Source organism: Bos javanicus, chromosome 1 (assembly GCF_032452875.1).
Source record: "Bos javanicus breed banteng chromosome 1, ARS-OSU_banteng_1.0, whole genome shotgun sequence".
Classification (NCBI taxonomy): domain Eukaryota; kingdom Metazoa; phylum Chordata; class Mammalia; order Artiodactyla; family Bovidae; genus Bos; species Bos javanicus.
The window spans coordinates 112,453,967-112,481,679 of NC_083868.1; the positions used below are offsets into that span (position 1 = coordinate 112,453,967).

General features: G+C 37.9%; 1 protein-coding gene across 5 annotated transcripts in view; it reads right to left on the bottom strand.

Annotated features, from left to right (window-relative positions):
* MME (membrane metalloendopeptidase) overlaps positions 1 to 27,713 on the bottom strand; it is a 116,855-nt gene that overhangs the window by 19,130 nt on the left and 70,012 nt on the right. For all 5 annotated transcript variants that reach the window (XM_061417932.1, XM_061417968.1, XM_061417949.1 and 2 more), the window contains 3 exons: positions 26,075 to 26,155; positions 24,703 to 24,806; positions 9,555 to 9,613 (listed from right to left, as the gene is read on the bottom strand). In XM_061417932.1, coding sequence (XP_061273916.1) covers positions 9,555 to 9,613; positions 24,703 to 24,806; positions 26,075 to 26,155 — 244 coding nt within the window. The remainder of the gene's footprint in view (positions 1 to 9,554; positions 9,614 to 24,702; positions 24,807 to 26,074; positions 26,156 to 27,713) is intronic.

Consider the following 27,713-nt stretch of genomic DNA (forward strand, 5'->3'; position numbering starts at 1 on the left):
ATGTCAGTTTCACTTAATTGTATACAAAAATCTTCTGTGACAGAAACAAATGCAGGTCATCTATTGGTTTTTTAAAAAAAAAGGATATTAAGATGCTGTTATTTCTTTATATTTTATTTTATTTATTTTGGGTGCACTGCCAAGGCAAGGGGGATCTTAGTTCCCTAACCAGGGATCGAACCCATGCTCCCTGTAGTGAAAGAGCAGATTCTTAACCACTGGGCCACCAGGGAAGTCCCCAGGTCATCATTTATTGTTGATGACAGTAATGAGTTTATCCCAGAATGCATCATATCTGTGATTTATAATTACAAATGACTGTATAACATCCGTTAAGATTGTTTTCATGCTATAAGGAATTTAGAGCAAGGGAAAATTATCATCTCATTCAGAAGGTCTTTCCACTGCAAATATTTGGGAGAAACAGTTAATAACAGAAGTATTGTTTTTACCATGTCTAACAGTTTATCCATCTACAATAGCTTAGTAAATAAACAGAGACAATCAAAAGTACCCCCTAATCACATAACCTTTTTAAATTTTCATCAAGGCATGTGACTATTTATTTATTTATGGTTGTTTAGTCCTTCGTTTTTCATGTCTTCCTCAAAGCACCTCAAGTATTAGCTCTTTGAGAGCATAGATTTGTTTGCACATACATGTATTTGTTTATTTGTTTTTGAGTCCATTTGAATTTTTAATTATCTCTAGCACCTTAAATTGGATAGTGCCTGGAACATAACAGGTACTCAGGAAATGTGCTGAATAAATCAATAACTGATGAATGAATGAGTGAATTTTGTACAGTGTCCTAAAGACTTGTAAATAAATGAACTGTGATTTTTATATCTACCCTGACATCTGTCTTAACTAGCTAATTTTCTATACTTAGACATTTCATACTGTTTAAATTTCATGTGTCACACATCAAACTCCTCATTTCCCTTCTAAACCATCTGAGTTTATTATTTCTGCTAATAGCATGTGAAGAGTCTCGATCACCCAAAGTGAACATTTTTCTGTTTATCTTTCATGTCTCCTTTCTTTCTACAAAGTCCTTATATGATCTAGTATGGAAAACATCAGGTCCTGTGCCTTCTTTCCAGAAACATTTCTTCTGTTTATCTCCTCCTATCAGTCCTACTGGCCACCTTCTGAGTTCATGCTCTCATTTCTTACCTGAAGAATTACTTAATTTCCTAATTGGCTTTCTTAGATCTTCTTACTTCCAGTCTCCCCCAACTTCAGTCTATCCTAAATCTATTCTATCCTGCCTGCCAATTAAAGTGCCACTGTGGTCATTATCACTATCCTGCTAAAACACCTTGGATGGCTTATCATTGTTTCCTAACTAAAGACAGCATATTCTTCCTGGCCTTTGTCTCTATGGTGTTCTACTTCTCCACCTCCCCTATGCCCTTCCCTTCCCTCATAACATTCATAGTTTTGAGATTTTATCTTTCACATTGTAAAATTCTAGTATCCACTGAAGTATAATGTTCTGTAAGCAAAAATAAAAAATCATTAGTATCAACATCTGCTACATGTAAAGGCCTGGGCTATTGCTGCATGGAACATTAACAGCACAAAACAAAGGCGCTTGTTTTAAGAAATATAAGACCTAGTTAATACAGAGTAGCAAACGTTGTTTTGTGTCATTCAGCTGGTGTGTGAGTATGACCTTAACTTGTAAGTGTTTCAGGGATAAATACGAGCTATTTACAGAGGAGACTTTAAAATATACACTGGGCAATTTAAGTGCTCGTTAGATCTTTAAAAAATATCTGGAAAGTTGTCTTAACAATCAAAATGACTAAGCTAAAAAAAACACACAAAATTTTTGTCCTTGGAGAATTCTGATGAACATTATACGTCACGTGTAGCTGCCTGAGCTATCAACGGTGCCAAGAAATTATTTTTAGCTTGAAGTATAAAAATTATGTGCAGTACTTTATTAACTTAAAGTGAGGACTATCTCCCACACTATGTACTTTGATTAAAATCCATCCATTATATAAAATGCTCTTATGAAACACACTATTAAGACTAAACATTAACTATAAAGATCCTGCTGCTTTAATTATACCCTGATATACATTTTTCAGGCAAGTGATAAGATTTTTATGGCTCATATTAAATACTAGTCTTCAAGTTCAACTTTGCAAATCACGATTTCTCCTTTTACTCCGTCAGCTAAATATTTATGAGGATTTTACTGATTAGTCTTATCGTTGTTACTAGTAGACATCACAACTGTTGATAATTACCAAATGCTTAGTTGTGCATTTTTTATGTTCATGACTGTCAACAAGTTAGTTAGTTAAATACACCATTGTTCCATGAAACAAAAGACAGTGTTTCTCCTCACGCCTATCCCCTCACTTCCCTGGTTTATTTTGTTAAGGCTGCAAGCAACTCAATTTTAGAATCTTTGATATAAAGCTCAAGAGTGCAATCAGATAAAATCAATTTTGGTGGAAAAGTTAAACATTGTTTTTATATTAAATGAAATAGCAACCTGTTTGGAAAAATTTACTCTTAATTCTCAAGTCTGAAAATAAGAATCCTAATGACACCACTCTTATGGCAGAAAGTGAAGAGGAACTAAAGAGCTTCTTGTTGAAAGTGAAAGAGGAGAGTGAAAAAGTTGGCTTAAAGCTCAACATTCAGAAAACGAAGATCATGGCATCTGGTCCCACCACTTCAGGGGAAATAGATGGGGAAACAGTGGAAACAGTGTCAGACTTTATTTTTTGGGGGCTCCAAAATCACTTCAGATGGTGATTACAGCCATGAAATTAAAAAAGACACTCCTTGGAAGGAAAGTTATGACCAACCTAGATAGCATATTCAAAAGCAGAGACATTACTTTGCCAACAAAGGTCCGTCTAGTCAAGGCTATGGTTTTTCCTGTGGTCATGTATGGATGTGAGAGTTGGGCTGTGAAGAAAGCTGAGCACCAAAGAATTGATGCTTTTGAACTGTGGTGTTGGAGAAGACTCTCAAGAGTCCCTTGGACTGCAAGGAGATCCAACCAGTCCATTCTAAAGGAGATCAGTCCTGGGAGTTCATTGGAAGGACTGATGCTAAAGCTGCAACTCCAGTACTTTGGCCACCTCATGCAAAGAGTTGACTCATTGGAAAAGACCCTGATGCTGAGAGGGATTGGGGGCAGGAGGAGAAGGGGACGACAGGGAATGAGATGGCTGGATGGCATCACCGACTCGACGGACATGAGTTTGAGTAAACTCCAGCAGTTGGTGATGGACAGGAAGGCCTGGTGTGCTGCGATTCATGGGGTCGCAAAGAGTCGGACATGACTGAGTGACTGAACTGAACTGAAGGATGAGTAAGACAATTTTACAAAGTTTAATTATGTCAAGGTAGTCATAGATCACCCAGGCTGAATATACTCTAAATTACTTATAAATTACCTAAAATTGGAAAAGAATTTTGTTGTTATTGAAAAAGGAGAATGCAGCAGTAGTAAGACTTCTCAAATGACTTGTCATTTCCTTGGATAAGACTTGAAAGTTTAATAAGATGATTGGATACTGCCTGAAACTTACAGAGAAGCACTTAACAAAACATTCAAGTGCAGCTTTTCTAATAACATGAAAGGTCCCTAAAGCTCTATGGTACAATTACATAAGGAAGAGGAACAAGTGAATTTACTGCTTTCAGCATGTCTTCCTGTCCTGAAAGTTGACTTTTTGTTTTTGAGAAGGGGCAAGGGTAATGGCACCCCACTCCAGTACTCTTTTGCCTGGAAAATCCCATGGACAGAGGAGCCTGGTAGGCTGCAGTCCATGGGGTCTCGAAGAGTCGGACATGACTGAGCGACTTCACCTTCACTTTTCACTTTCATGCATCGGAGAAGGAAATGGCAACCCACTCCAGTGTTCTTGCCTGGAGAATCCCAGGGACAGGGAGCCTGGTGGGCTGCCATCTATGGGGCCGCACAGAGTCGGACACGACTGACTCGACTTAGCAGCAGCAAGTGTGCATAAAAATTGGAATGTAGCCTACATGTGTGAGTTATGACAAAAAGTGGTCATAACTTTTTGACCACTTTTAGCCTACATGTGTGAGTTATGACAAAAAGTGGTCATAACTTTTTTCTACTTTTTAAAAAGTAGAAATTTTTTAAAAGTAGAAATTATTAATATGGATAATTCCCTATATAATAATAAAACAAGTTCTTTTTTCACCATAACATAAAAAGATCAATCCTGCAAGAAATTGCATGTGATATAGTTTAGGGGATTTGTGTGAAGGTGGGAGGGTCATTTATGAGACATGTTATTCTATACCAGTTCTAATTCTGTGATGCACATGATATCAAATCCATTAAGAGAGTTGCAAAAGCTGTATATCTAGGTATGGATGGACATGGATAGGCATACAAATACACTTTTATGAAGAAGAAAGTGAAAGATCAGGATCTTCAATTGTTTTTAGTTAAGACAATCCCCATTTTGGAGATTTAAATGAATTGTCAAAGAGAAAATGTACACGTCAAAGCGTTCTCATGCATGACACTTTCCCTTTCTCTGAACTGCTGTTATTAGCAGATAAGCATATGAAAAGAGGTTAGCAATTTTTCAGATTTCTTATTTCCATCAGAGGAATTTATATTAAGCATCTTTAAGAGGTCTTTCTTATACATTAAGAATGCTTATTACAGCCAATTCTTGATTATTCAGATGATAATTGTCTGCTTTGTGAGGTGTCAGGCCACTTTTAACTTCTTTTTCCTTTTGCTGTAGCTTGTTTGGTTTAAGGGTATTAAATTCAAAATGAGAACATACCCAGGTCTTCTCTGCTCAGGGAATCTCTGAGGCAGACCAATTTTGAGCCAGCTTCAGGAACAATGGGTAATTTAGAGACAAACGAAGTCTGTCTTGACCTGCCCTAGAGGACTGAGAGGATGAACATGCCAGAGTGGTCTTCTTGGGAATGCTTCAGCACTAGGTCTGATAGGATACTGAGCTGGATTAATAGAAAGCAGTATCCTTTAGTCTGCCCTAATGCACAATTGAAGTTGAGGCTGCCTCACTTTGCCTTGGGAATCCTTTAAAAGTCAATTATCCTATTTAGTTTAAGTCTTGAATGAATGAGAGGCTTCCTAGGTAGCTCAATAGTAAAGAATCCACCTGCCAAGCAGGAGATGTGGGTTCAATCCCTGGGTTGGGAAGATCCCCTGGAGAAGGAAATGGCAACCCACTCCAGTATTCTTGCCTGGAGAATCCCATGGACAAAGGGGCCTGGCAGGTTATAGTCCATGGGGTTGCAAAGGGTTGGACGTGACTTAGTGACTAAACAGCAGCAGCAGCAGAATGAACTAGACTTTACACCGACAGAACTACTGAACATCAAAGAGGTCTTCAAAGTAAAGACTCTCCAGAGAAAAAGCAAAGGTCTTTAATGATAAAGAGTTTCCCTTGTGGCTCAGATGGTAAAGAATCTGCCTGTAAGGCAGAAGAACTGGGTTCGATCTCTGGGTCAGGAAAATCCCCTAGAAAAGGGAATAGCTACCTACTCCAGTACTCTTGCCTAGAGAATTCCATGGAAAGAGGAGCCGGGCAGGCTACAGTCCATGTGGTCACAAACAGTTGGACGTGACTGAGCAATTTTCAGGAAAAGATCTGAATGGTTTCTAGGAATACTTTACAAAGGACAGACTGCATGGGTTCTCAGCTGATAATTAAACAGGCTCTGACCTAGTTTCAGGTAATCATTTTACTAGCTGGGAGATGTATCAGACTAGTTTTAAAAGCAATGTTAAGAAGTATCATCAAACTTTACCTTCCCACTTGATTTTTGACTACACTTAGAAATGAAGGGCTAGACTGAACAAACCTGGAGAAGCTGGCTATACTGTTGAGAATACTTCCACTGAAGTACTAAATCAGTTGGTTGTCTTTCTTCACACTAAAATCCTTGGGGCAGGGGGAAATGTATCTATTTGTAAGATACTTAAGAGAGAGCTTCAAGATGACAAGGTATTCCCAGGAAGAGAAAAAATACATCTTTGGTTTATTAAGCCATTGCATTATTCATAGTGTTATTCACCCAGGTATTAATTTCTTTTTTTTTTATTTTATTTTAATTTTAAACTTTACATAATTGTATTAGTTTTGCCAAATATCAAAATGAATCTGCCACAGGTATACATGTGTTCCCCATCCTGAACCCTCCTCCCTCCCCATACCATCCCTCTGGGTCGTCCCAGTGCACTAGCCCCAAGCATCCAGTATCGTGCATCGAACCTGGACTGGCATCTCATTTCATACATGATATTTTACATGTTTCAATGCCATTCTCCCAAATCTTCCCACCCTCTCCCTCTCCCATAGAGTCCATAAGACTGTTCTATACATCAGTGTCTCTTTTGCTGTCTCGTACACAGGGTTATTGTTACCATCTTTCTAAATTCCATATATATGCGTTAATATACTGTATTGGTGTTTTTCCTTCTGGCTTACTTAACTCTGTATAATAGGCTCCAGTTTCATCCACCTCATTAGAACTGATTCAAATGTTTTCTTTTTAATGGCTGAGTAATACTCCATTGTGTATATGTACCACTGCTTTCTTATCCATTCATCTGCTGATGGACATCTAGGTTGCTTCCATGTCCTGGGTATTATAAACAGTGCTGCGATGAACATTGGGGTACATGTGTCTCTTTCCCTTCTGGTTTCCTCAGTGTGTATGCCCAGCAGTGGGATTGCTGGATCATAAGGCAGTTCTATTTCCAGTTTTTTAAGGAATCTCCACACTGTTCTCCATAGTGGCTGTACTAGTTTGCATTCCCACCAACAGTGTAAGAGGGTTCCCTTTTCTCCACACCCTCTCCAGCATTTATTGCTTGTAGACTTTTGGATCATAGCCATTCTGACTGGCGTGAAATGGTACCTCATAGTGGTTTTGATTTGCATTTCTCTGATAATGAGTGATGTTGAGCATCTTTTCATGTGTTTGTTAGCAATCTGTATGTCTTCTTTGGAGAAGAAGAGCTAACACCTATCCTGCTCAAACTCTTCCAGAAAATTGCAGAGGAAGGTAAACTTCCAAACTCATTCTATGAGGCCACCATCACCCTAATACCAAAACCTGACAAAGATCCCACAAAAAAAGAAAACTACAGGCCAATATCACTGATGAACATAGATGCAAAAATCCTTAACAAAATTCTAGCAATCAAAATCCAACAACACATTAAAAAGATCATACACCATGACCAAGTGGGCTTTATCCCAGGGATGCAAGGATTCTTCAATATCCGCAAATCAATCAATGTAATACACCACATTAACAAATTGAAAAATAAAAACCATATGATTATCTCAATAGATGCAGAGAAAGCCTTTGACAAAATTCAACACCCATTTATGATTAAAAACTCTCCAGAAAGCAGGAATAGAAGGAACATACCTCAACATAATAAAAGCTATATATGACAAACCCACAGCAAACATTATCCTCAATGGTGAAAAATTGAAAGCATTTCCTCTAAAGTCAGGAACGAGACAAGGGTGCCCACTTTCACCATTACTATTCAACATAGTTTTGGAAGTTTTGGCCACAGCAATCAGAGCAGAAAAAGAAATAAAAGGAATCCAAATTGGAAAAGAAGAAGTAAAACTCTCACTATTTGCAGATGACATGATCCTCTACATAGAAAACCCTAAAGACTCCACCAGAAAATTACTAGAACTAATCAATGACTATAGTAAAGTTGCAGGATGTAAAATCAACACACAGAAATCCCTTGCATTCCTATACACTAATAATGAGAAAACAGAAAGAGAAATTAAGGAAACAATTCCATTCACCATTGCAACGGAAAGAATAAAATACTTAGGAATATATCTACCTAAAGAAACTAAAGACCTATATATAGAAAACTATAAAACACTGGTGAAAGAAATCAAAGAGGACACTAATAGATGGAGAAATATACCATGTTCATGGATTGGAAGAATCAATATAGTGAAAATGAGTATACTACGCAAAGCAATTTATAGATTCAATGCAATCCCTATCAAGCTACCAACGGTATTCTTCACAGAGCTAGAACAAATAATTTCACAATTTGTATGGAAATACAAAAAACCTCAAATAGCCAAAGCTATCTTGAGAAAGAAGAATGGAACTGGAGGAATCAACCTACCTGACTTCAGGCTCTATTACAAAGCCACAGTTATCAAGACAGTATGGTCCTGGCACAAAGACAGAAATATAGATCAATGGAACAAAATAGAAAGCCCAGAGATAAATCCACGCACCTATGGACACCTTATCTTTGACAAAGGAGGCAAGAATATACAATGGATTAAAGACAATCTCTTTAACAAGTGGTGCTGGGAAAACTGGTCAACCACTTGTAAAAGAATGAAACTAGAACACTTTCTAACACCATACACAAAAATAAACTCAAAATGGATTAAAGATCTAAATGTAAGACCAGAAACTATAAAACTCCTAGAGGAGAACATAGGCAAAACACTCTCTGACATACATCACAGCAGGATCCTCCATGACCCACCTTCCAGAATATTGGAAATAAAAGCAAAAATAAACACACGTGACCTAATTAAACTTAAAAGCTTCTGCACAACAAAGGAAACTATTAGCAAGGTGAAAAGGCAGCCTTCAGAATGGGAGAAAATAATAGCAAATGAAGCAACAGACAAACAACTAATCTCAAAAATATACAAGCAACTCCTACAGCTCAACTCCAGAAAAATAAATGACCCAATCAAAAACTGGGCCAAAGAACTAAATAGACATTTCTCCAAAGAGGTATTAATTTCTATGCTTATTTATGTGATATTACTACTAGTGAACATAAATTTTGAGGGGGATCAAAAGTGGTTGCTGCTGCTGCTAAGTCACTTCAGTCGTGTCTGACTCTGTGCGACCCCATAGACGGCAGCCCACTAGGCTCCCCGTCCCTGGGATTCTCCAGGCAAGAACACTGGAGTGGGTTGCCATTTGTGGTTAAGTAAACACAATTCCACATGGTTCAACCTAGTAAAACCGACTTTGCAACTTTCTGAGCTTCTCTCTTGGAACCTTCTAGGAAAAAACAATGATACAGAGCAGGATCATCTCTACCAACGCCTGCATACAGAATTGAGAAAAAAATTGGATTTCTGAAACTTTGGTTCTTGAAACTTAAACCACTTAAGATGCTGATGCTTAGAAAGTCCTAAAGTTAGTATAACTTTATGGAGATATAAGGGAATTTTTTTAAAAAGCAGTTTGAAATAAAAGTACTTAACAATAAGATAAACCACTTAGCTATAAATGAGAATGTTATAAAAGAAACAAAACCACTTAATGTGACTTATACTGATTTAAATTTTGCTATTATAGTGAAAAGAGGTACATGGATATATTTATTTCCAAGGAGGATATTCAATAAATCAGTAACTCAGCCTCAACATTGCTTTTATAGGGAATATAATAAATTGGTCATGCAAAGCACTAAAGCGTGGGACCAACAGAGAAATATTATACAGTTATTTAAGAACAGACCTTACCTATCTGATTTCTGCCTGACGAGTAAAATGCATTGACTACAGCTGCTCCGCTTATCCACCTATAGAAAACATAAGAACTTGTTACAAAAGATACTAAATTATCTGATTCAATCTGTTCACAACCATAAAAGCATTACCACTATTCCAAGATGAATTTTAATTTTCTGTTTGAAATATGATCAACAAATTAAAATTAATTCACTAGATGAGAGCATTCATTTAAAAATATTTCCACTTCTTGAAAAATGAGTGTACACAGGTCTGCAATCTGTTATTTAATTTGCATACATTTTTAATGATGGCATCTCACAGTGCAAAACCCATTCTAACACATCTCTTTGGAAACTGCAATGGATTAAAATTATATTGAAATTTATTTAGTTCTGTGTTCCTGATACTAGGTGACTATGCCAACAATTCTGGAACAGTTGACAAAATATAGAAATAATGCTAAAATTTCAATTCAGCAAATTTCAGGTTGCTAAAAAGTACATTTAAACTTTTTAAATTCTTGGTTTACAAAGAGCCTCTTTGGGGACTAAGAGATCCCCTTGACAGGTATTTAGCTTTGTGTAGTGTGCCTACTCTGATTATTGTCACTTAAAATTTTTTTAAAAAAATATGACAGATAAGTGAGCAAAGGTATATTTTTGTATAATGACTGCAAAATGAAATCCAGGTGACTCTTAAATAAATCTGTCTGTCTGTATATGCCATGAATTAGGCTCTATATTGGACCTAGAGATTTTATAAAATACAATTCTTGACTTCAGAAGACCCTAGTTGAGGAAATGATAAAGAAGCATAAATAGCTTATACAAGAGTGAGTGAGAAAAAAACCAACAATCCAGTTCCCCAAACAACAATCTGAGAGCAGCAGTAAGGTAAAGGATGGAGCCAGTGTTCCCATGTCTTTCTGCTAAGATGTTATGAAGACTGCATATCAACAATCACTGTTAAGCACTTTTGTGCAACAGGAGTAATACTGTCTTCATAGGCTGTATTCTTATATACTCATTAATAGACACATATCCTTATATTGAAAGTGTCAATTTACTTGAATTCTGATACCTTCTTAAATGTCAGCACACATACACACACACACTCAAAACAACCATATATTGTTATCTAATGGCCGCATAGTTACCCCACTTTTAGGGCAACAATTCAAGTGAAAATTATTATCCTACTCATGAAGCGAGTTTACAGTAATTAGCACAATGAGGTTAAATCAGAACTGTTTCCAGACCCTGCTTTGCAAGGTAAGCAGTCCAAAGTCAGCTGCCCAAATCAGCATTTTAGTTAAATTTTCAGTAACTATTCTGGGATATCAGATGTAAGTCCTATTTTGATCTATTAAAAGTAACTCAGACAGGGTCACATATAACAACTGTTAGATAAATTCTAATTAAGCATGAGTTTTACCTCCAATAACAAGACTAAGACATTCATATGAAGGATATATGGCTTAAAAAAAAATTCAGATAGAGTTTCTGTAGATAAAAAAAATTCAGATAGAATTTCTGGGAATTTTTCTTTAGGAAGAAAATAAGTTTGAAGATGGAAGGTTTGGGTTGGGGGATGGTCAATCAATGTGTTTCTTCTTTAGTTTGATTTTGTTGTTTCAAATAGATAAAAACATTTTCAAACAGGATGGTATGACCAATATTTCAGTCCTCCCTAATTTCACCACAGCTGAGTCATCAATATTTTAATTTCTTGCAGGTTGATGATTATAAGCATACAATTTTATTTATTTTAATTAAACTTGACTTGCTTCCCACGTGCTTTGTAGTGACTCACAACAAAAACACGTATTTGTAAACCCAGGGATGTTAGACTAAAATCTTGATATCAGAAGCTACATAGGAAAAGTTGATTTTGTGTGGCCCAAAAGTATTATGAAAGAAAATATATAAATAAAACTCACGATCAGGAAAAATGATGCATTAGGACTATGTTTAAATAAATTCACACAGAACCACATGACTCACGTATGGTTCAAGGCTATCTGGCAGGAGCAGAAAATAGGAAACATGCTCACCCCACTCCTGAGCAGAAACACTGCTCCTTGTGGTGAGTTTAGAGGTATTTCTGATGTGTCATCAACATTCTGAAAGTGTAAGACAGCAAAACTTGCTACCCATAAAAAGTCTCTTTGGCATGAAGACAATTTTGAGATGAAAACAAATCTCCCGGAAGACTTAGGAAGAAACTTCGACCTGCCCCATGACTGCCTAAAAAAATTTAGATAGAGGAGACCTGTTCCTGAAAAAGAGCCATCACCAGAGGGATCTTCAGGGAATATGGACCAGATGTGGTGGGGCAACTATTCAGAGCCTAGAGATCAGAGTCCATTCTGTATCCCTTTCTGACAGCATGACGCACTGAATAAGCATTTCCCAAACATTTGATTTTCCATCTTCATGTGAATTGCCTTCCTCCCCTTTGAGGTCCCAAACCACTATTCTCAACATCCTCTTTTGTCTTTAGCTGAAGATGGTATTTAGGGTTAGGGGTTCAGCCTTGGCAAGTTACTCAGTTTTCCTGGGTCTCTCTTGTGTATACATGGTATTAAACCTTGATTTTTCTCCTGTTAATCTGTCTCATGTCAATTTAATTCATAGACCAGCCAGAAGATTCTGGAAGGGTTGAAGAAAATTTCTTCCTCCCTGATAATAGCCAACATAACAGATTTTATGCATAAATAGCTTATACCTATTAGAATTTCAATTGTTTAAAAATTACTTTAACATATTTCTAGGCCCCAGTTGTTCAGTTCTGAACTTCTGATTTAGTGATAATATACTCTGCATGGACATTAGTGGGTAATCACAGATAATATATACAAATTGTTGGTTTTGCACTCAGGCACAGTACTAATAATGAAACACAAAAGGTGCCAAGTCAACATGTTTTCTATTTTTAAATTAGTATATTAGAAAGGAATAAACTAGATACAGCAATCTGATGTTGCAGATAGCAACAGATCTCAAAAGTTGGACATAGATGAATGGAGTTTGTATTATCCATCTCATGTTTATTGCTTTTGTAAAAATAAATGTCCCACCTGTTGTTTTAATGATTTTTTTTTTCTGCTCTTCTGTTTAAAATTGTACTTTGATCAATGTTTGTAACTTCTTAGCAGGGAAAGTTTTACATATTAAAATGTCCACTGTGAATTACACCTTCAAGAAAATAGGTAGCTATTTATGACCACAGAACACTCACATAAAATTAGAATCATGGTGGTTAGTTTCACAGAGCACAAGTGTGTAGTGTTTGCCTTTTCTTCCCCAAGACCTTTCACAGTGCATCCTCAGGCCAACCCTGGGTAATTATCCAGATCCAAAAGCACAGGGCACTTTGTCCCTGGGAATGACCAGAACTTAAGGTACTGTAATTGGATCATTCATCTTAAAGTGATGATAGCAGTTACAGACTCAGTGTCTAATATTTGTGGTCAATCATGAAATATCTCACTATGTTACAGCAAAAGCTAAATTAAAGGACAAAGAATATAGTTTTTAAAGTAAATGGTGATATAACAAAAACTGTAAGATCTTCTGATTTGGATGCAGCCTCAGAGTTTCAGGAGAGGCTTTCGTTTATGGAAAACAGACAAATGTGACCCTGAACAGCAGCACAGAAAAGAGAAAATGCACAACTAACGAGAGAACCAAGTGTCCAGTAACAAAATGGATAGTGCAAGTTATCTGAAGATACCTTTAAAGTATGGAGGCCAGACACTAGCATCTCCTACAGCAGGTACTGGAGCTGAGAGAGAGTGCACATCACTCTGTTCTTTGACTTCTCTTCCTGCCTCCACTATGTGGCTGTAGAAGGATGGGTATGTGCAGTATAAAGTGAAGGGTGGGGAAGCAAGAGGTAAGCAAACTTTACTTTCCATTTCTGAGAAACAATTTTGTCAAGTAATCTTATTCTGGTTTGGGGGCATTTACATAGAACAAACTGAACTAACAATGTAGTTGGGAAATATAACTGAAATCTCCTGGAGAGGCGGACCAGGTGCGTTTCTCCTCCACCTCTTAATTACCCTGAGGAACCTAAGTGATGATGAGATGAAAGCACAGGACACCGTTTTACCCAGGGCACTGAAAACAGAAGTCTACAGCCTGATCCTATAGCCTCTTGGATATAATAAACCGACTGGATTGCAAAGACATATGGAATAAAACTTCTTTCACTTATTCATGTGTAACTTTAAAACAAACATCTTTAAACAACAAAATCATGAATGCTCCTTTCCCTGAAAACATTTAATTTCCCAGCATCTAGTGGCTTTGAAGCAATTCCTTTGAAATCAGCAGTATAATACAAAGGTTTTTCTCTGTCTTCCTCAAATACTTCTGGAAAGGAGAATTCTCATTTGTAATGGTAATTATCACTGTAATTCTTTATATTTATTAATATCGCCTCAGCAGGACTTCAAAGTTTTCTATATATTTTCATTCATCTTTCAAACCACCCATATAAGATAGATGATACCTCAATTTTCATGTATAGAAACTAAGGTACATCATAGATCAAACTCTTTTTCCTAATTTATTTATAGAGTTAGTGATACAACTGGGAAAAGAATATATAAACTATGGAGAAATATGATACACTCATCTTCCAATCAATCCCCTACTTCTAACATGTCGATCTGCACCATGCATAAAATTTCATTACAAAAATCAATGCCATTTCCTTGCTAACTTCTTTAAAAATGAAGGTGTTCACATTTTTCATCGTTTTTAAAGATTTATTTTATTTTTTGGCTATACTGTGCTTAGGATCTTAGTCCCCCAACCAGGGATCAAAACCATGGCCCCTGCATTGGAAGTGCGGAGTCTTAATCACTGGGAAGTCCCAGTACTCATTTTTACATTACTTTATATTTAGGGCTGCCCCCTACCCTAACAAGCTTTAGGATGCTGGCTTATACACCACCCTGAAGTCTCATCATGAGCCAGTCATAACGATGGCTACTGTTTAATGAACACCTAAGTTATGTGGCACAATACACAATACACAGTGACCTCACAAAGCAAAAGTAAATGCTATTATCCTCGGTTTATAAAGGGACCATTGAGGCTCAGAGGTATCATGGTGGTTGTCTAACTTCACACAGTTAATAAGTGGCAGAGCAGGAATCTTAACTCATGGTTGCTCACTCTCTCTACCATCCACCTCAGCCCCCTGGTTCCAGAGTACAAGCTCTTTCCATTGCTGCATAAAGTACAATATTTTATACAAAGGCAAAAGCATAGTAGGACTAAAGAGCCTCAATAAACTGGTCCTTTAAGAGTTGTTAACAAGCACTCTGAGTGATTCACCTGATCCTCGGAGGTGAGAGCCAAGGCTCTTTCTCTAATAGCACAATAAGAGAATCAACTTCTCTTTCAACCAAAAAAAAAAAAAAAAAAAACAACCCCAAAATCATTGATTTTCTTCCTAGAAGTCATCAGTTGGTTGTGTATGGTTGTAAGTTGGCAACAAGACCCAGTCGCTTTAGTCTTCAGTAACTCTATGTGTGTGTACATGCATGATGTGTGCAACTCATGTGAGCGCTATGTCAAATTCAGAGAAATTCCCAATTTGGAACATATAGGGGTGGGTGGATTTTTTTCTGTTAGAATTTTCTTGTAGTATTTATTCTCCTGACTGAGAATAATCTTGTGATCTTTCAGGAAAGAACTGAAAGCTCTTACATCCTATATACCCCTTAGCAAGGACATAACATTACAAGTCTATTGTCTGTCTAGCTCATGAAATAGTGACTCCATGAAGGCCGCAATGTTTCATGTTCTGTCCTTTTTCTAAATTATGGCAATAACACTTACCACGAGATCTACCCATTTAATATATTTTAAGTATCTAGTACATTATGGTTGACACTAGGCACAATGCTGTAACTTACTCATTTTGCTTAACTGGAAATTTTTTGCCTGTTGATTAATAACTTCTCATTTCCCTCTTCCCCAGTGATTCCCTCCTTTGATTTTATGAAATTTGACTATTTTAGAAACCTCATATAAGTGGAATTAGGCAGTACTTATCTTTCTGGGCTTATTTCAATTAGCACATTTTCTTAAGTTCGTCAACGCATACTGCATAATTTCCTTCTTTTTAGATACTGAGTAGTGTTCCACTGTATACACAGATTTTTTTTTCCAACCATTCATCTGTTGAGGGAAAGAGGCTGCCTCCACATCTTAGCTATTGTGAATGGTGCTGCTATGAACACGGGACTGCTAATATCTCTGAGATCCTGAGTTCAACTAGTTTGGCTATAGGCCCAGAATTGCTGGGTCTTATGACAGTTCTATTTCTAACTTTTTAAGGAATGTCTATGTTGTTTTCCATAACTTTTGCACCCTTTTGCATTCCCACCAATTGTGTTCCAATTTCTCCACATCCTTGCCAATACTTGTTGTCTTTTTATTTATTTTTTTAACAATATGTCATCCTGACAGGAGTGATGTGATATCTCACTAGGGTTTTGATTTGCATTTCCTTGATGATTAGGTTTCCCAGGTAGCACTAGTGGTAAAGAAACCACCTGCTAATGCAGGTAGACACAAGAGATGCAGGTTTGACCCTTTGACGGGTGGGAAGATCCCTTGGACGAGGGCACACCAACCCACTCCAGTATTCTTGCCTGGAGAATTTCATGGACAGAGGAGCCTGGTAGGCTATGGTCCATTGGGTCACAGAGCGGACATGGCTGAAGTGACTTAGCACACATGCATGATGATTAGTGATGTTGAGCATCTTTCCATCTACCTGGTGGCCAGTTGTACGTCTTTGGAGAAATGTCTATCCAAATCCTTGTGTGCACGCTCAGTTGCTAAGTCGCGTCTGACTCTTAGTGACCCAATGGACTGTAGCGCACCAGGCTCCTCTGTTCATGGGTCATTTTAAATTGGTTATTAGGGTATTTTTTTTTCTGCTACTGAATTATAGGAGTGCCTTATATATATTGGAGATTAATCTGTTACCAGATATGTGATTGGTAAATACTTTCTCCCATTCCTTAAGATCAGATGAGATCAGTTGCTCAGTCGTGTCCGACTCTTTGCGAGCCCATGAATTGCAGCATGCCAGGCCTCACTGTCCATCACCAACGCCTGGAGTTCACTGAGACTCACGTCCATCGAGTCAGTGATGTCATCCAGCCATCTCATCCTCTGTCGTCCCCTTCTCCTCTTGCCCCCAATCCCTCCCAGCATCAGAGTCTTTTCCAATGAGTCAACTCTTCCCATGAAGTGGCCAAAGTACTGGAGTTTCAGCTTTAGCATCATTCCTTCCAAAGAAATCCCAGGGCTGATCTCCTTCAGAATGGACTGCTTGGATCTCCTTGCAGTTCAAGGGACTCTCAAGAGTCTTCTCCAACACCACAGTTCAAAAGCATCAATTCTTCAGCACTCAGACTTCTTCACAGTCCAACTCTCACATCCATACATGGCCACAGGAAAAACCATAGCCTTGACTAGATGGACCTTTGTTGGCAAAGTAATGTCTCTGCTTTTGAATATGCTATCTAGGTTGGTCATAACTTTCCTTCCAAGGAGTAAGCGTCTTTTAATTTCATGGCTGCTGTCACCATCTGTAGTGATTTTGGAGGCCCCCCAAAATAAAATCTGACACTGTTTCCACTGTTTCCCCATTTTTTTCACATGAAGTGGTGTGACCGGATGCCATGATCTTCATTTTCTGAATGTTGAGCTTTAAGCCAACTTTTTCACTCTCCACTTTCACTTTCATCAAGAGGCTTTTGAGTTCCTCTTCACTTTCTGCCATAAGGGTGGTGTCATCTGCATATCTGAGGTGATTGATATTTCTCCCGGCAATCTTGATTCCAGCTTGTGTTTCTTCCAGTCCAGCGTTTCTCATGATGTACTCTCTATATAAGTAAATAAGCAGGGTGACAATATACAGCCTTGTCGTACTCCTTTTCCTATTTGGAACCAGTCTGTTGTTCCATGTCCAGTTCTAACTGTTGCTTCCTGACCTGCATACAAATTTCTCAAGAGGCAGACCAGGTGGTCTGGTATTCCCATCTCTTTCAGAATTTTCCACAGTTTATTGTGATCCACACAGTCAAAGGCTTTGGCATAGCCAATAAAGCAGAAATAGATGCTTTTCTGGAACTCTCTTGCTTTTTCCATGATCCAGCAGATGTTGGCAATTTGATCTCTGGTTCTTCTGCCTTTTCTGAAACCAGCTTGAACATCAGGAAGTTCACGGTTCACATATTGCTGAAGCCTGGCTTGGAGAATTTTGAGCATTACTTTACTAGCCTGTGAGATGAGTGCAATTGTGTGGTAGTTTGAGCATTCTTTGGCATTGCCTTTCATTGGGATTGGAATGAAAACTGACCTTTTCCAGTCCTGTGGCCACTGCTGAGTTTTCCAAATTTGCTGGCATATTGAGTGCAGTACTTTCACAGCATCATCTTTCAGGATTTGGAATAGCTCAACTGGAATTCCATCACCTCCACTAGCTTTGTTTGTAGTGATGCTTTCTAAGGCCCACTTGACTTCACATTCCAGGATGTCTGGCTCTAGGTCAGTGTCGATTCCTTAGAACCTTAAATTTTTTTTTTTTTTTTTTGCTGGGCAGAAGCTTTTAGATTCCAAGGAGTCCCACTCCCACTTATTTATTTTATGCTTAGTTCTTAAAGCATCTCTAGGGCTTAACACAATATTGAGAGCATGAAAGGCATGCACACACATATAGGTCTTGGGATACCAATGAGTCCTTCAGGCCCCAAGAGTACTGACTCTTTTCAATCTGGAAGGGTGATGTGTGGTAAGCCTAGGTGAGGCACTGCTGCCCTGCAGACTGTGGAGAGTCATGACAACCAGAAGCCACGCACTATCTGGGCATTGTCCTCTCAAGAGGGCACACTGGTATCAAGTTCTAGACTTCTTTTGCAAAGCTCTTCAGTTTAAACCTTTAACTTATTAGCCTTCCTTCTCTATCTCTTCTTTCCCCTCTGAAACAAACCTTCCTTGGTGCTAATTAAAATGCAAAAAAATTTTTTTTCACTGATAAGATATATTTTGCTTATAATCCAAAAACGTGTTGAAAAATCACAGTCTGTTATCTTAATGGGAATCTAAATAGATGGAACTTAATATTTTAATCTATTATTATAGGTGTAGAACATGAGCACACCAAGGCAGATACTGTCACAGGAAATCAGAGTGACTTGTCCAGGTTTAGTCTGTTAGTCTTTCTGACTAAGTAGTACTTGATGAGTCAAAAGCATCTGCTTTATGTATCTTCCCATACATCTACACCATGGAGAGTCACTTGTGTCCCAAGTCTCCAGCACTCTAAATGCCCACCCTGCATGAGTCTTATCAATTTTCCACCTCTGGGCCATCTCATTACTTCACAGAAATCCTCTATAGCTATTCTTTTGAAATTCAAGTTCAATGATACAAGACTTAATTAGAAGACTAAGTCTAGAAACATCCCTGAAGGGGAAGTAGCAGAAGAGATACTTCAGAAAGAAGTGAGGTACATCCCTACCTTGTAAGAATATGGTCTTTCTCTCCTGGGTCACTTGTGGAAAAGCCAAGGACTAAAACATCTTGGCTCTTATCAAAACTTCACAGTAAGGGCCCGAAAATTTTAGTGCTGAAAAGAATCTTAAAGATGTTATAGGGTCTAAATCAACCTGCTCATTTCACAAATACCGAAACTTCAAGGCTTTTAAAAGGCTACAGATAGTAACTGGCAGAACTGAGACACTGAAAAAGGGGTAGCAAGTCACTGCAGCAGCAAAACAACAGTGGAACCAGCCACCCTGTCTTTTTGGTGCTGTTGGTTTTTCGGGAAGAACTACACAGAGCCACAGCTGTTGGCCGCCAACCTCCGTAGCACCACTTATTTCAGGGACTAGCAAACATCCAGTTGGTCCAGATTAGAAAAAACAGCAGACTTGAAGCAATAAAGGAGAAGAAATGAATCAATCATTTTGTTTGTTTTGCTCTAGTTCACCTCAACATTAATTTAAATGCTGACATGTTCCTTCCAGAGAATGTTTTACTAATAAGTAAAAGTTTAATTGTGGTTTTAGAAAAGTGCTATCCTAGCACCTTGTTGTCTTGTAATCGCAACAGCCAACTCCGCCTTCCATCGGCTTTCACTGTTACATACCTGCCTCTTCCATTAGATTGCTAGCTCTGAGTCTTACTCATCTCTGTATCCTCTACAAGGTAGCACAGTACTTTGCACACTGTAGCTATTTGGCAAAATGTTTATTGCTGCTGCTGCTGCTGCTAAGTCATTTCAGTCGTGTCCGACTCTGTGCAACCCCATAGACTGCAGCCCACCAGGCTCCCCCGTCCCTGGGATTCTCCAGGCAAGAACACTGGAGTGGGTTGCCATTTCCTTCTCCAGTACATGAAAGTGAAAAGTGAAAGTGAAGTTGCTCGGTTGTACCCAACTCTTCGCGACCCCATGGACTGCAGCCTACCAGGCTCCGCCGTCCATGGGATTTTCCAGGCAAGAGTATTAGAGTGGGGTGCCATTGCCTTCTCCAATGTTTATTGAGTTGGCTGCTATTACTGTCAGCTTGTTTTGAGTTTCATGTACAATGGCAGGAAAGATGCAGCAGTGAAATAAGTCATTGTAGTTTATGAAATGCAACTCCACATGCTCAATAGTCATAACTTACCAAGGCTGGTACTACTTGTCCAAATTATATTACAGAAAATCCTGTCTTGAGAAACTAACAAAATAATGTCAAGTCTAAAATTAAGGAATTCACTTTATTTTGTCCTAGTACATTGCTTCTTTTTAAAGGTTTATGTTTGTTCCATAGAGTCTAAGTGAATACTCATGTTACTGAAAGTAAATTATTTCAGATACTTCGCCAAGTCACTTTGCCAATGGATATTACATTTTCAATCTAACATTATTACTATTTGATAACATGATGTGCTTGAAATTATTTACAAACTGTCATTAAGTCTGCAGAGAACATGATGTTTGAGGTAATTTTGGAAACATAAACTAGGTACTCAGAAACCCCATGAACCAACAGCCTTGTAAATTTAAATCTTTGTCCTTTGCAGTTGCCAGCTGCTTGAATGGGCAGAAGGAGGTTCTTTTAGCCAAATGACTAACTTAGGCATATCACACTCAAACTTTCTGACTTTCTCAATTTTTTGAATTCTTAAGCAGAGAAAACAGAGATCATATTGGACGTATTCACCAACGATGATGGTGAAATGCTTGGATATATCAGTATTTATTTTAGTGGCTGAGTTCACTTTATCAGCACTGTTACAAATTGACTGTTTTATCAATCATTCACTCTGTCATCATTGAAGGAAGGTCCACATTCTATTCATCAATGTTCAATCTCTGGTGGCACAAATACATGACTTCTGCTTTCTTTCAACAAGGGCTATTCCAGCTAAATGTAACATAATATACTGGTGACTAAAATATGTGTAAGGTATCATACAAGGACAAGGTGAAGAGAGAAATGTAAGGGATGCATGAGGAAGGAGATAACACTCAAGAAGAATTATAGTAAGTGTAGGTTTCTGATAAATGAACAAGGGTGGAAAGAGTGGTCCGAGGTAAGGGATAAGGAGGAGGAAGAGATGGAGCAGTGATTTTAAAGTAATTCCTATGGCTGGAGATTTGGGACAATGCTGTGGGGTAGGGTGACTCTGAAGGGATTCTAGAGTGTGAGCAGTAGATTGTAGAGCTTTGTACAAGCTTCATGAGATGGGCAGAACACATTGAAAGGTTTTCATCAGAAAACGACATGACTCAGTCTGTGTTTTTAAAAGCTCTCTAAGGTGGTAGCCTGGAAAATTAGCTCAAGATTGACTGTGAGATGATTGAGAAGATTAGGAAAAATATTGTAATCACTCTGGTGAACAATGAGAAATGTCCGAATAAGGCATGACAATGGAGATGTAAGATGGATCCACATGCCCTCATGCCAATAAAATAGTTAATTAGCAGCTGGTGGATATAAACATTTTTTAAGATAGGATTTGTAGTAAATATCACAGCAATTGCGAGAGATGATAGAAAAGAATTGCTCTGAAATGATGAACCCGTGTGTGTGTGTGTGTGTGTGTGTGTGTGTGTGTGTTAGTCGTTCAGTCGTGTCCGACTCTTTGTGACCCACGGACTGTAACCCACCAGGCTCCTCTGTCCATGAGATTCTCCAGCCAAGAATACTGGAGTGGGTTGTCATGCCCTTCTCCATGGGAATCTTTCTGACCCAGGGATAGAAAACAAACTCATATCAGGACCTCCCTAGTAGTCTAGTTTCTAACACACTGTGCTCCCAATGCAGGGGGCTTGGGTTCCAAGCCTGATCAAGGAACTAGATCTCACATGCCATGGCTAGGATCCAGTGCAGCCAAATAAACAAATAAATATATTAAAAAAAAAAAAAAAAGGAAAGCAAACTTATAGTTACCAAAAGGGAAAGGGGGAGGGGGATAAATTGGGAGTTTAGGATTGACATATACATACTGTTATATTTAAGGTAGATAACCAACAAAGGCCTAGAGTATAGCTAGTATAGTATACTAGAGTATAGCTATACTAGAGTATAGTATAGTTCCCTAGCATAGGGAACTTTACTCACTATTTTGCAATAACCTAAATAGGAAAAGAATTTGAAAAAAGAATAGATATATGTATAACTGAATCACCTTGCTGTACACCCGAAACTAACACAGCATTGCAAATCAAGTATGCTGCTGCTGCGTTGCTTTAGTCGTGTCCGACTCTGTGCAACCCCATAGACGGCGGCCAACTAGGCTTCCTGTCCCTGGGATTCTCCAGGCAAGAACACTGGAGTGGGTTGCCATTGCCTTCTCCAATGCATGAAAGTAAAAAGTGAAAGTGAAGTCGCTCAGTTGTGTCCGACTCTAGCGACCCCATGGTAGCGACCCCTGCAGCCTACCAGGCTCCTCCGTCCATGGGATTTTCTAGGCAAAAGTACTGGAGTGGGTAGTCCAATATAAATTTAATTTTTTTAAAAAAATCAAAATTCCTAAAAGTATCATCTTGTAAAAATATCTCACAATATTGAATATGAGCAAGTATGATTCAATATAAAAAGGAATTAACATTAATGCAAAGATTCTGACCTGAGAAGGGGGTGTGGTACTTAAAAAGAATACCAGTAGCTGAGACCCCACCTAGAGGCAAGTCCATCACAATCTAGGGTGGGAAAGCTGGAGAATCAGTCTATTTCAAATGCTCTCCAGCTGAATCTAAAGTGCAATCAAGAGTGTTGAACCCTTGTATTCAGCATACAGGTAGAAGATGAAGAAGGAAGAAAAACTAGCCTCATATGGCAGTGAAGACCTTAAAAGGCATATTGCACTTGTCACTGACTGTCAGAGGCTCATGAAAAGATCCAAAAAGTACTACTGAGCTGTGCATGCTATTGAGAAAACATTCATTAAATCTTAGATACAGTCTTTGCTATTGAGTATCTGTGGTAAAGAGAAAAGAACTCAGAGAAGATCAACACATATGATGAAAAGGAGTGAAAATTACATACTACATTACAAAATTATTAAGGAACTGAGAATATATTAACTTCCAAAGAAAACATCAAGCAATAATTCAACAACGATTTTTTAAATTATGAAGAAATATTCTGATGTCAGGTGGATGCAGCTTATATTAGCTCTTTTCGGAAGGAATATTTGATGGTAATTATATATAGGTATTTTACAAAGTGCTAACAATTATTAAATGTAAGTATATAGTATGTAACTATATTTTGTAAAGAAATAAAAACATTCAGACTTGATTATAAATTTTTCCACAAGGTATTCTTTTTGATGACTTTCTGTCAATTTCTACAGCTAGGACTTGACCACTGAGTATGACAGAAGCCATATGTACTCAATCTCTTTCTTTCCCACCTGGGGCACTAAACGTTCTCTGACATTTGCTGCCCTATTTTTAGTACCAGATAACATAACATTTGCTCCAGTGGAAACACAGGGGTCAGTAAAAGAAATTGCCGTCTTTTTCAGAATACCTGAAGGATTAAAAATGTTGTACAGGGATTGAAATGTATTGGCATTTTCATACTGGGAATTTTGTCCAACCTGTACTTGGTTTACTGAGAATAGAACACTCTGTCATCAAATAGTTCTTCTGCACTTTGTCCCTTTCTTGGCACATTTCCCTCCTGGAGGCAGTTTGTTATAACACATCTTTCCTACACTCTACTATTGTAATATAATGTAATTGAATCAAGGTTCACCTTTGATTTTTCCAGTTCCCATCTTGACTTGGTCGCTATTCCAAAATATTAACTTAATAAATGTTAGTGAAAGAATAAAGGAATATAGGAGTGAACCATACACTTCACTAGCATGGTATTGTGTCAGTTACCACAAAGATCAAGTTAGTATATTTACTTTGCACTTGCTCACTCATTAATTTAGTTTTAATTGAAAATCTCCTATGTATCCAGCACTGTGCTGAATGATCTCCTATTCTCTTGGAGCTGTGTGGGGAAAAGTCCACACAGTTCTAGGGACTTAAGTGCATAAACACTTATGTTGATAAATATTTTAAAGACATCCATTTAACCAAAAAATAAACATTAAGCTGATCATTACTATGATGTACTAATACCACTAGTAAGCAGAGACTGAATCATTTGAAAGCTATGAATGGGACTGAACCCTGATATCTCAGATTTGGTTCTCACAAGGTTGAGAGAAGTGTTACCTGGACAAGCTAGGTAGGGGATGGAGTTGCAGGATGGCTGAAAAATAGAAAGGTAGGTGGGTCTGAGGGTAGATGATAATTCTGAGTACAGTAATAGACCCAAAGAAGGTTTGAAGGATCTAAGGACTGCTTAGACTAAAGTGTTCTAGGGAGCTCTGTCCACAAAGTAGAAGGGACAGACGATAATATGAGAAGAAACCAAGGGTAGTCTAACACCGTAAGGAAAAAATTTATATTTTGATTAAATCCTCCTATATTCTTAGATGCTCTTAGAAGTACTCAATAGAAAGAGAACATTTCACCTTTTAACATTTATTCTAAGTCAGGTTCTTAATCCAACAAAGGGCCTCTTCTGAATGAACATATTAGAAAATTGAAATATACATACTCATCCTTGTCCACCTTTTCTCGAAGCTTCTTTAGTTGTCTATTTTGGCCAAACTTCAAGTTTTGAATTATATTCTCAAAGTATTCTTCTTCCTGGTAGCTCAACTATATTAATTTAAAAGAATTTTGAGAACAATATTAAAAATGTGTCTCCAAAGTTTTGCTAAATAGCATTAAGAGATTATTACTTAATAAAGTTAGCAGAGAGCATTAAAACTTACCAAAGAAAAATTAAGTTCTAATTAATTCTATACAAGTCACTGCTGCTCTGGCTGAATTATTTCTTCAGTGTATTCTTTTCTAATTAATCAAATGAAACTAAGTGTCAAACAAGCTTTTCTATATTTGTATCAATCCTTACATGACAGATAACAGCATTCTTATTTACTGTGTTATAAGAACACTTATTCTTCTAATCCTCAAAATAATTTTATGAAGATGGGCTATTATCACCATTATTAAAGTTGAGGAAACTGAGGCACAGACAAGTCACTTGTCCAAGTTAATTAGTGATGAAGTTGAGATTTGAACCCTAGGAGTCTGACTTTGAGTTGATGCTCTTAGCCAGTTAGTGTGTGGTAGAGCTGAGATCTGAACCCATGCAGTTCAGCTCTGAGGCTATATGCTCAGCCACTAGACTCCTGCCACAAGGGCCCCAAGGATGCACATGCTACAGTGAGCTCATTTTTTTTAAAAGTCAAGCTTTTCTGCAATAGAAAAAGAAATGAGGACACTGTGCCTTGCAAACTCTCAAGTTAGGCTAGTAATCAACGATTAGAAATCATCATCACCGGATCTAGGCAAGGACCACCTTGTCACCAAGGTGGCAAGTAGTCGTGGAGACTGCAAGGTTAGCAATAAGCTCTTATGTGACTCTGAAATCCATACTTCAATCAACTCTGGTTTCATCATTTACATTACACAGGGGAATAAAACAGTTTCTTATTCTCGAATAATAGATGCTTTTTTTCCAAATAGAGAAGACATGACCAGGTTAATCCAGTGGAGAAATAATTAGAAATTGGAAAGAAACCTGAAGATTTGACTTTTCAGGCATGTATAAGAAGCCTGAGTACTGCCGGTTCATCACTTAAATATCCATGCCTTGATGCACTTAAAAAAAAAAACACCAAGTTTTTATCACTACTCTTAAAATGGACTATATAGAAAGCAAAATAAGAAAACCAAATACAGACCAGGCCAATGAAACAATAAGCTAACACTAAAACAAACAGTTCTGGCTTCAGTGTTAAAGGCTTAATATAATAAGAGCTCTCTGTGTAGGCCCTCATATGTTCTGGCCCCCCCATAGCAAGAAATGACATTGCCCCCAGCCTCAGGCATCATCAGTGTAGAGTCCTTTTAAGACTTACCTCAAGGTACTCTTTATTCAATTTGTCATCATTTGAAATAATGTCATCAGGATAGCCAATTCTTTCTTTAATTGCTAAGGCCTATGAAAATTATAATATTGAATGTGAGCATGATTATGAACTTTCAAATGCAAACTTTATGATTGTGCCCTTGACTGGAAATTGAATAACTTGATCCATACTGTTTACAAAATGAGTATTTGACCACACTTAAACAGAGTCTTTGCCATGGCTTCTTCCTGGAATTCAAAATAAAAGTGTCCTGAAATTTAGCTTCTAATACCCTATTCTCATAGTCTGAAGCTTGCCCAAGAAAATTAACATTAAAAACTGACAAATCTTTGTTCCACAGGTATTGAAACAAAGGTATTACAAACACAGGTATTACTCTTATGAACTTTTTCTCTATAAGGCTTTTTTCGTCAATCTTACAGTCCATGGGGTCGCAAGAGTCGGACACAACTTAGCGACTTAACTACTACGACTACTACTACTATAGGAGAAATAATATTTAGAACTTCCATTCTAGTAGCTTATCTTTCCACTTCACCAATTTGGCTGAGAAAACAGATGTGGGCTTACAGGTTCAGTGCCAAATATTCTTCTTGAATATTGGTTCCTGGAGTTTTTATGTTCTCTTTCGGTCTCCAGAGCTAGAGTACCCAACTTTCCACAGTTAAATGAATGATATTAGTTAAATGAGTAGAAAGCAGGGTTTTCCTTGTTATACCATCTCATGTTTACCAGTTGCTTACTACTGTTTGTATATGTGCATGCTAAGTTACTTCAGTTGTGTCTAACTCTTTGCAACCCTATGGACTGTAGCCTTCCAGGCTTCTCTGTCCATGGGATTCTCTAGGCAAGAATACTGGAGTGGGTTGCCATGCCTTCCTCTAGGGAATCTTCCCAATCCAGGGATCAAACCTGAGTCTCTTAAGTCTCCTGCATTGGCAGGCCAGTTCTTTACCACTAGCACCACGTGGGCCATCCTTAAAATTGTTTACTTATAATTATTTCATTATTACCACTTGCTTGTAGGTGCTAAGTCACTTCAGTTGTGCCCAATTCTATGTGACACTATGGACCATAGCCCACCAGGCTCCTCTGTCCATGGGATTCTCCAGCCAAGAATATTGGAGTGGGTTGCTAAGCCCTCCTCCACGGGATCTTTCCAACCCAGGGATTGAACCTGTGTCTCTCATGTCTCTTGCACTGGCAGGCGAGTTCCTTACCACTAGCGCCACCTGGGAAGCCCACTTGCTTACTACTTGCTATTTCTATTTTTCACTTCTCTCATTTTTCTCAAAGATATTTGATTCAATCATGCCACACTGTTCTTAAATAATTTAACTAATTTACATTTTTCATGAGGTATTAAGCTTGCATCTCTGAGTTATTTGTTTTGCCATCAAATGGATGCAGTTTTGTTACAAATCTGTTTCATGAGTCTAGGATTTCCCCAGTGGATCAGACAGAGGTGTCAGCTAATCTAATAGGCCCAGCCTATTTTCTTTCCATACTGTCAGCCCATAATAAATCACTCCCCTCTCAGTGGTATTTTCTTTTCTAGAAGATATTTCCCCCAAAACTATTCTAAGGGATACAAAATCTACAGAAATGGGAGGTACTACATAAGAAA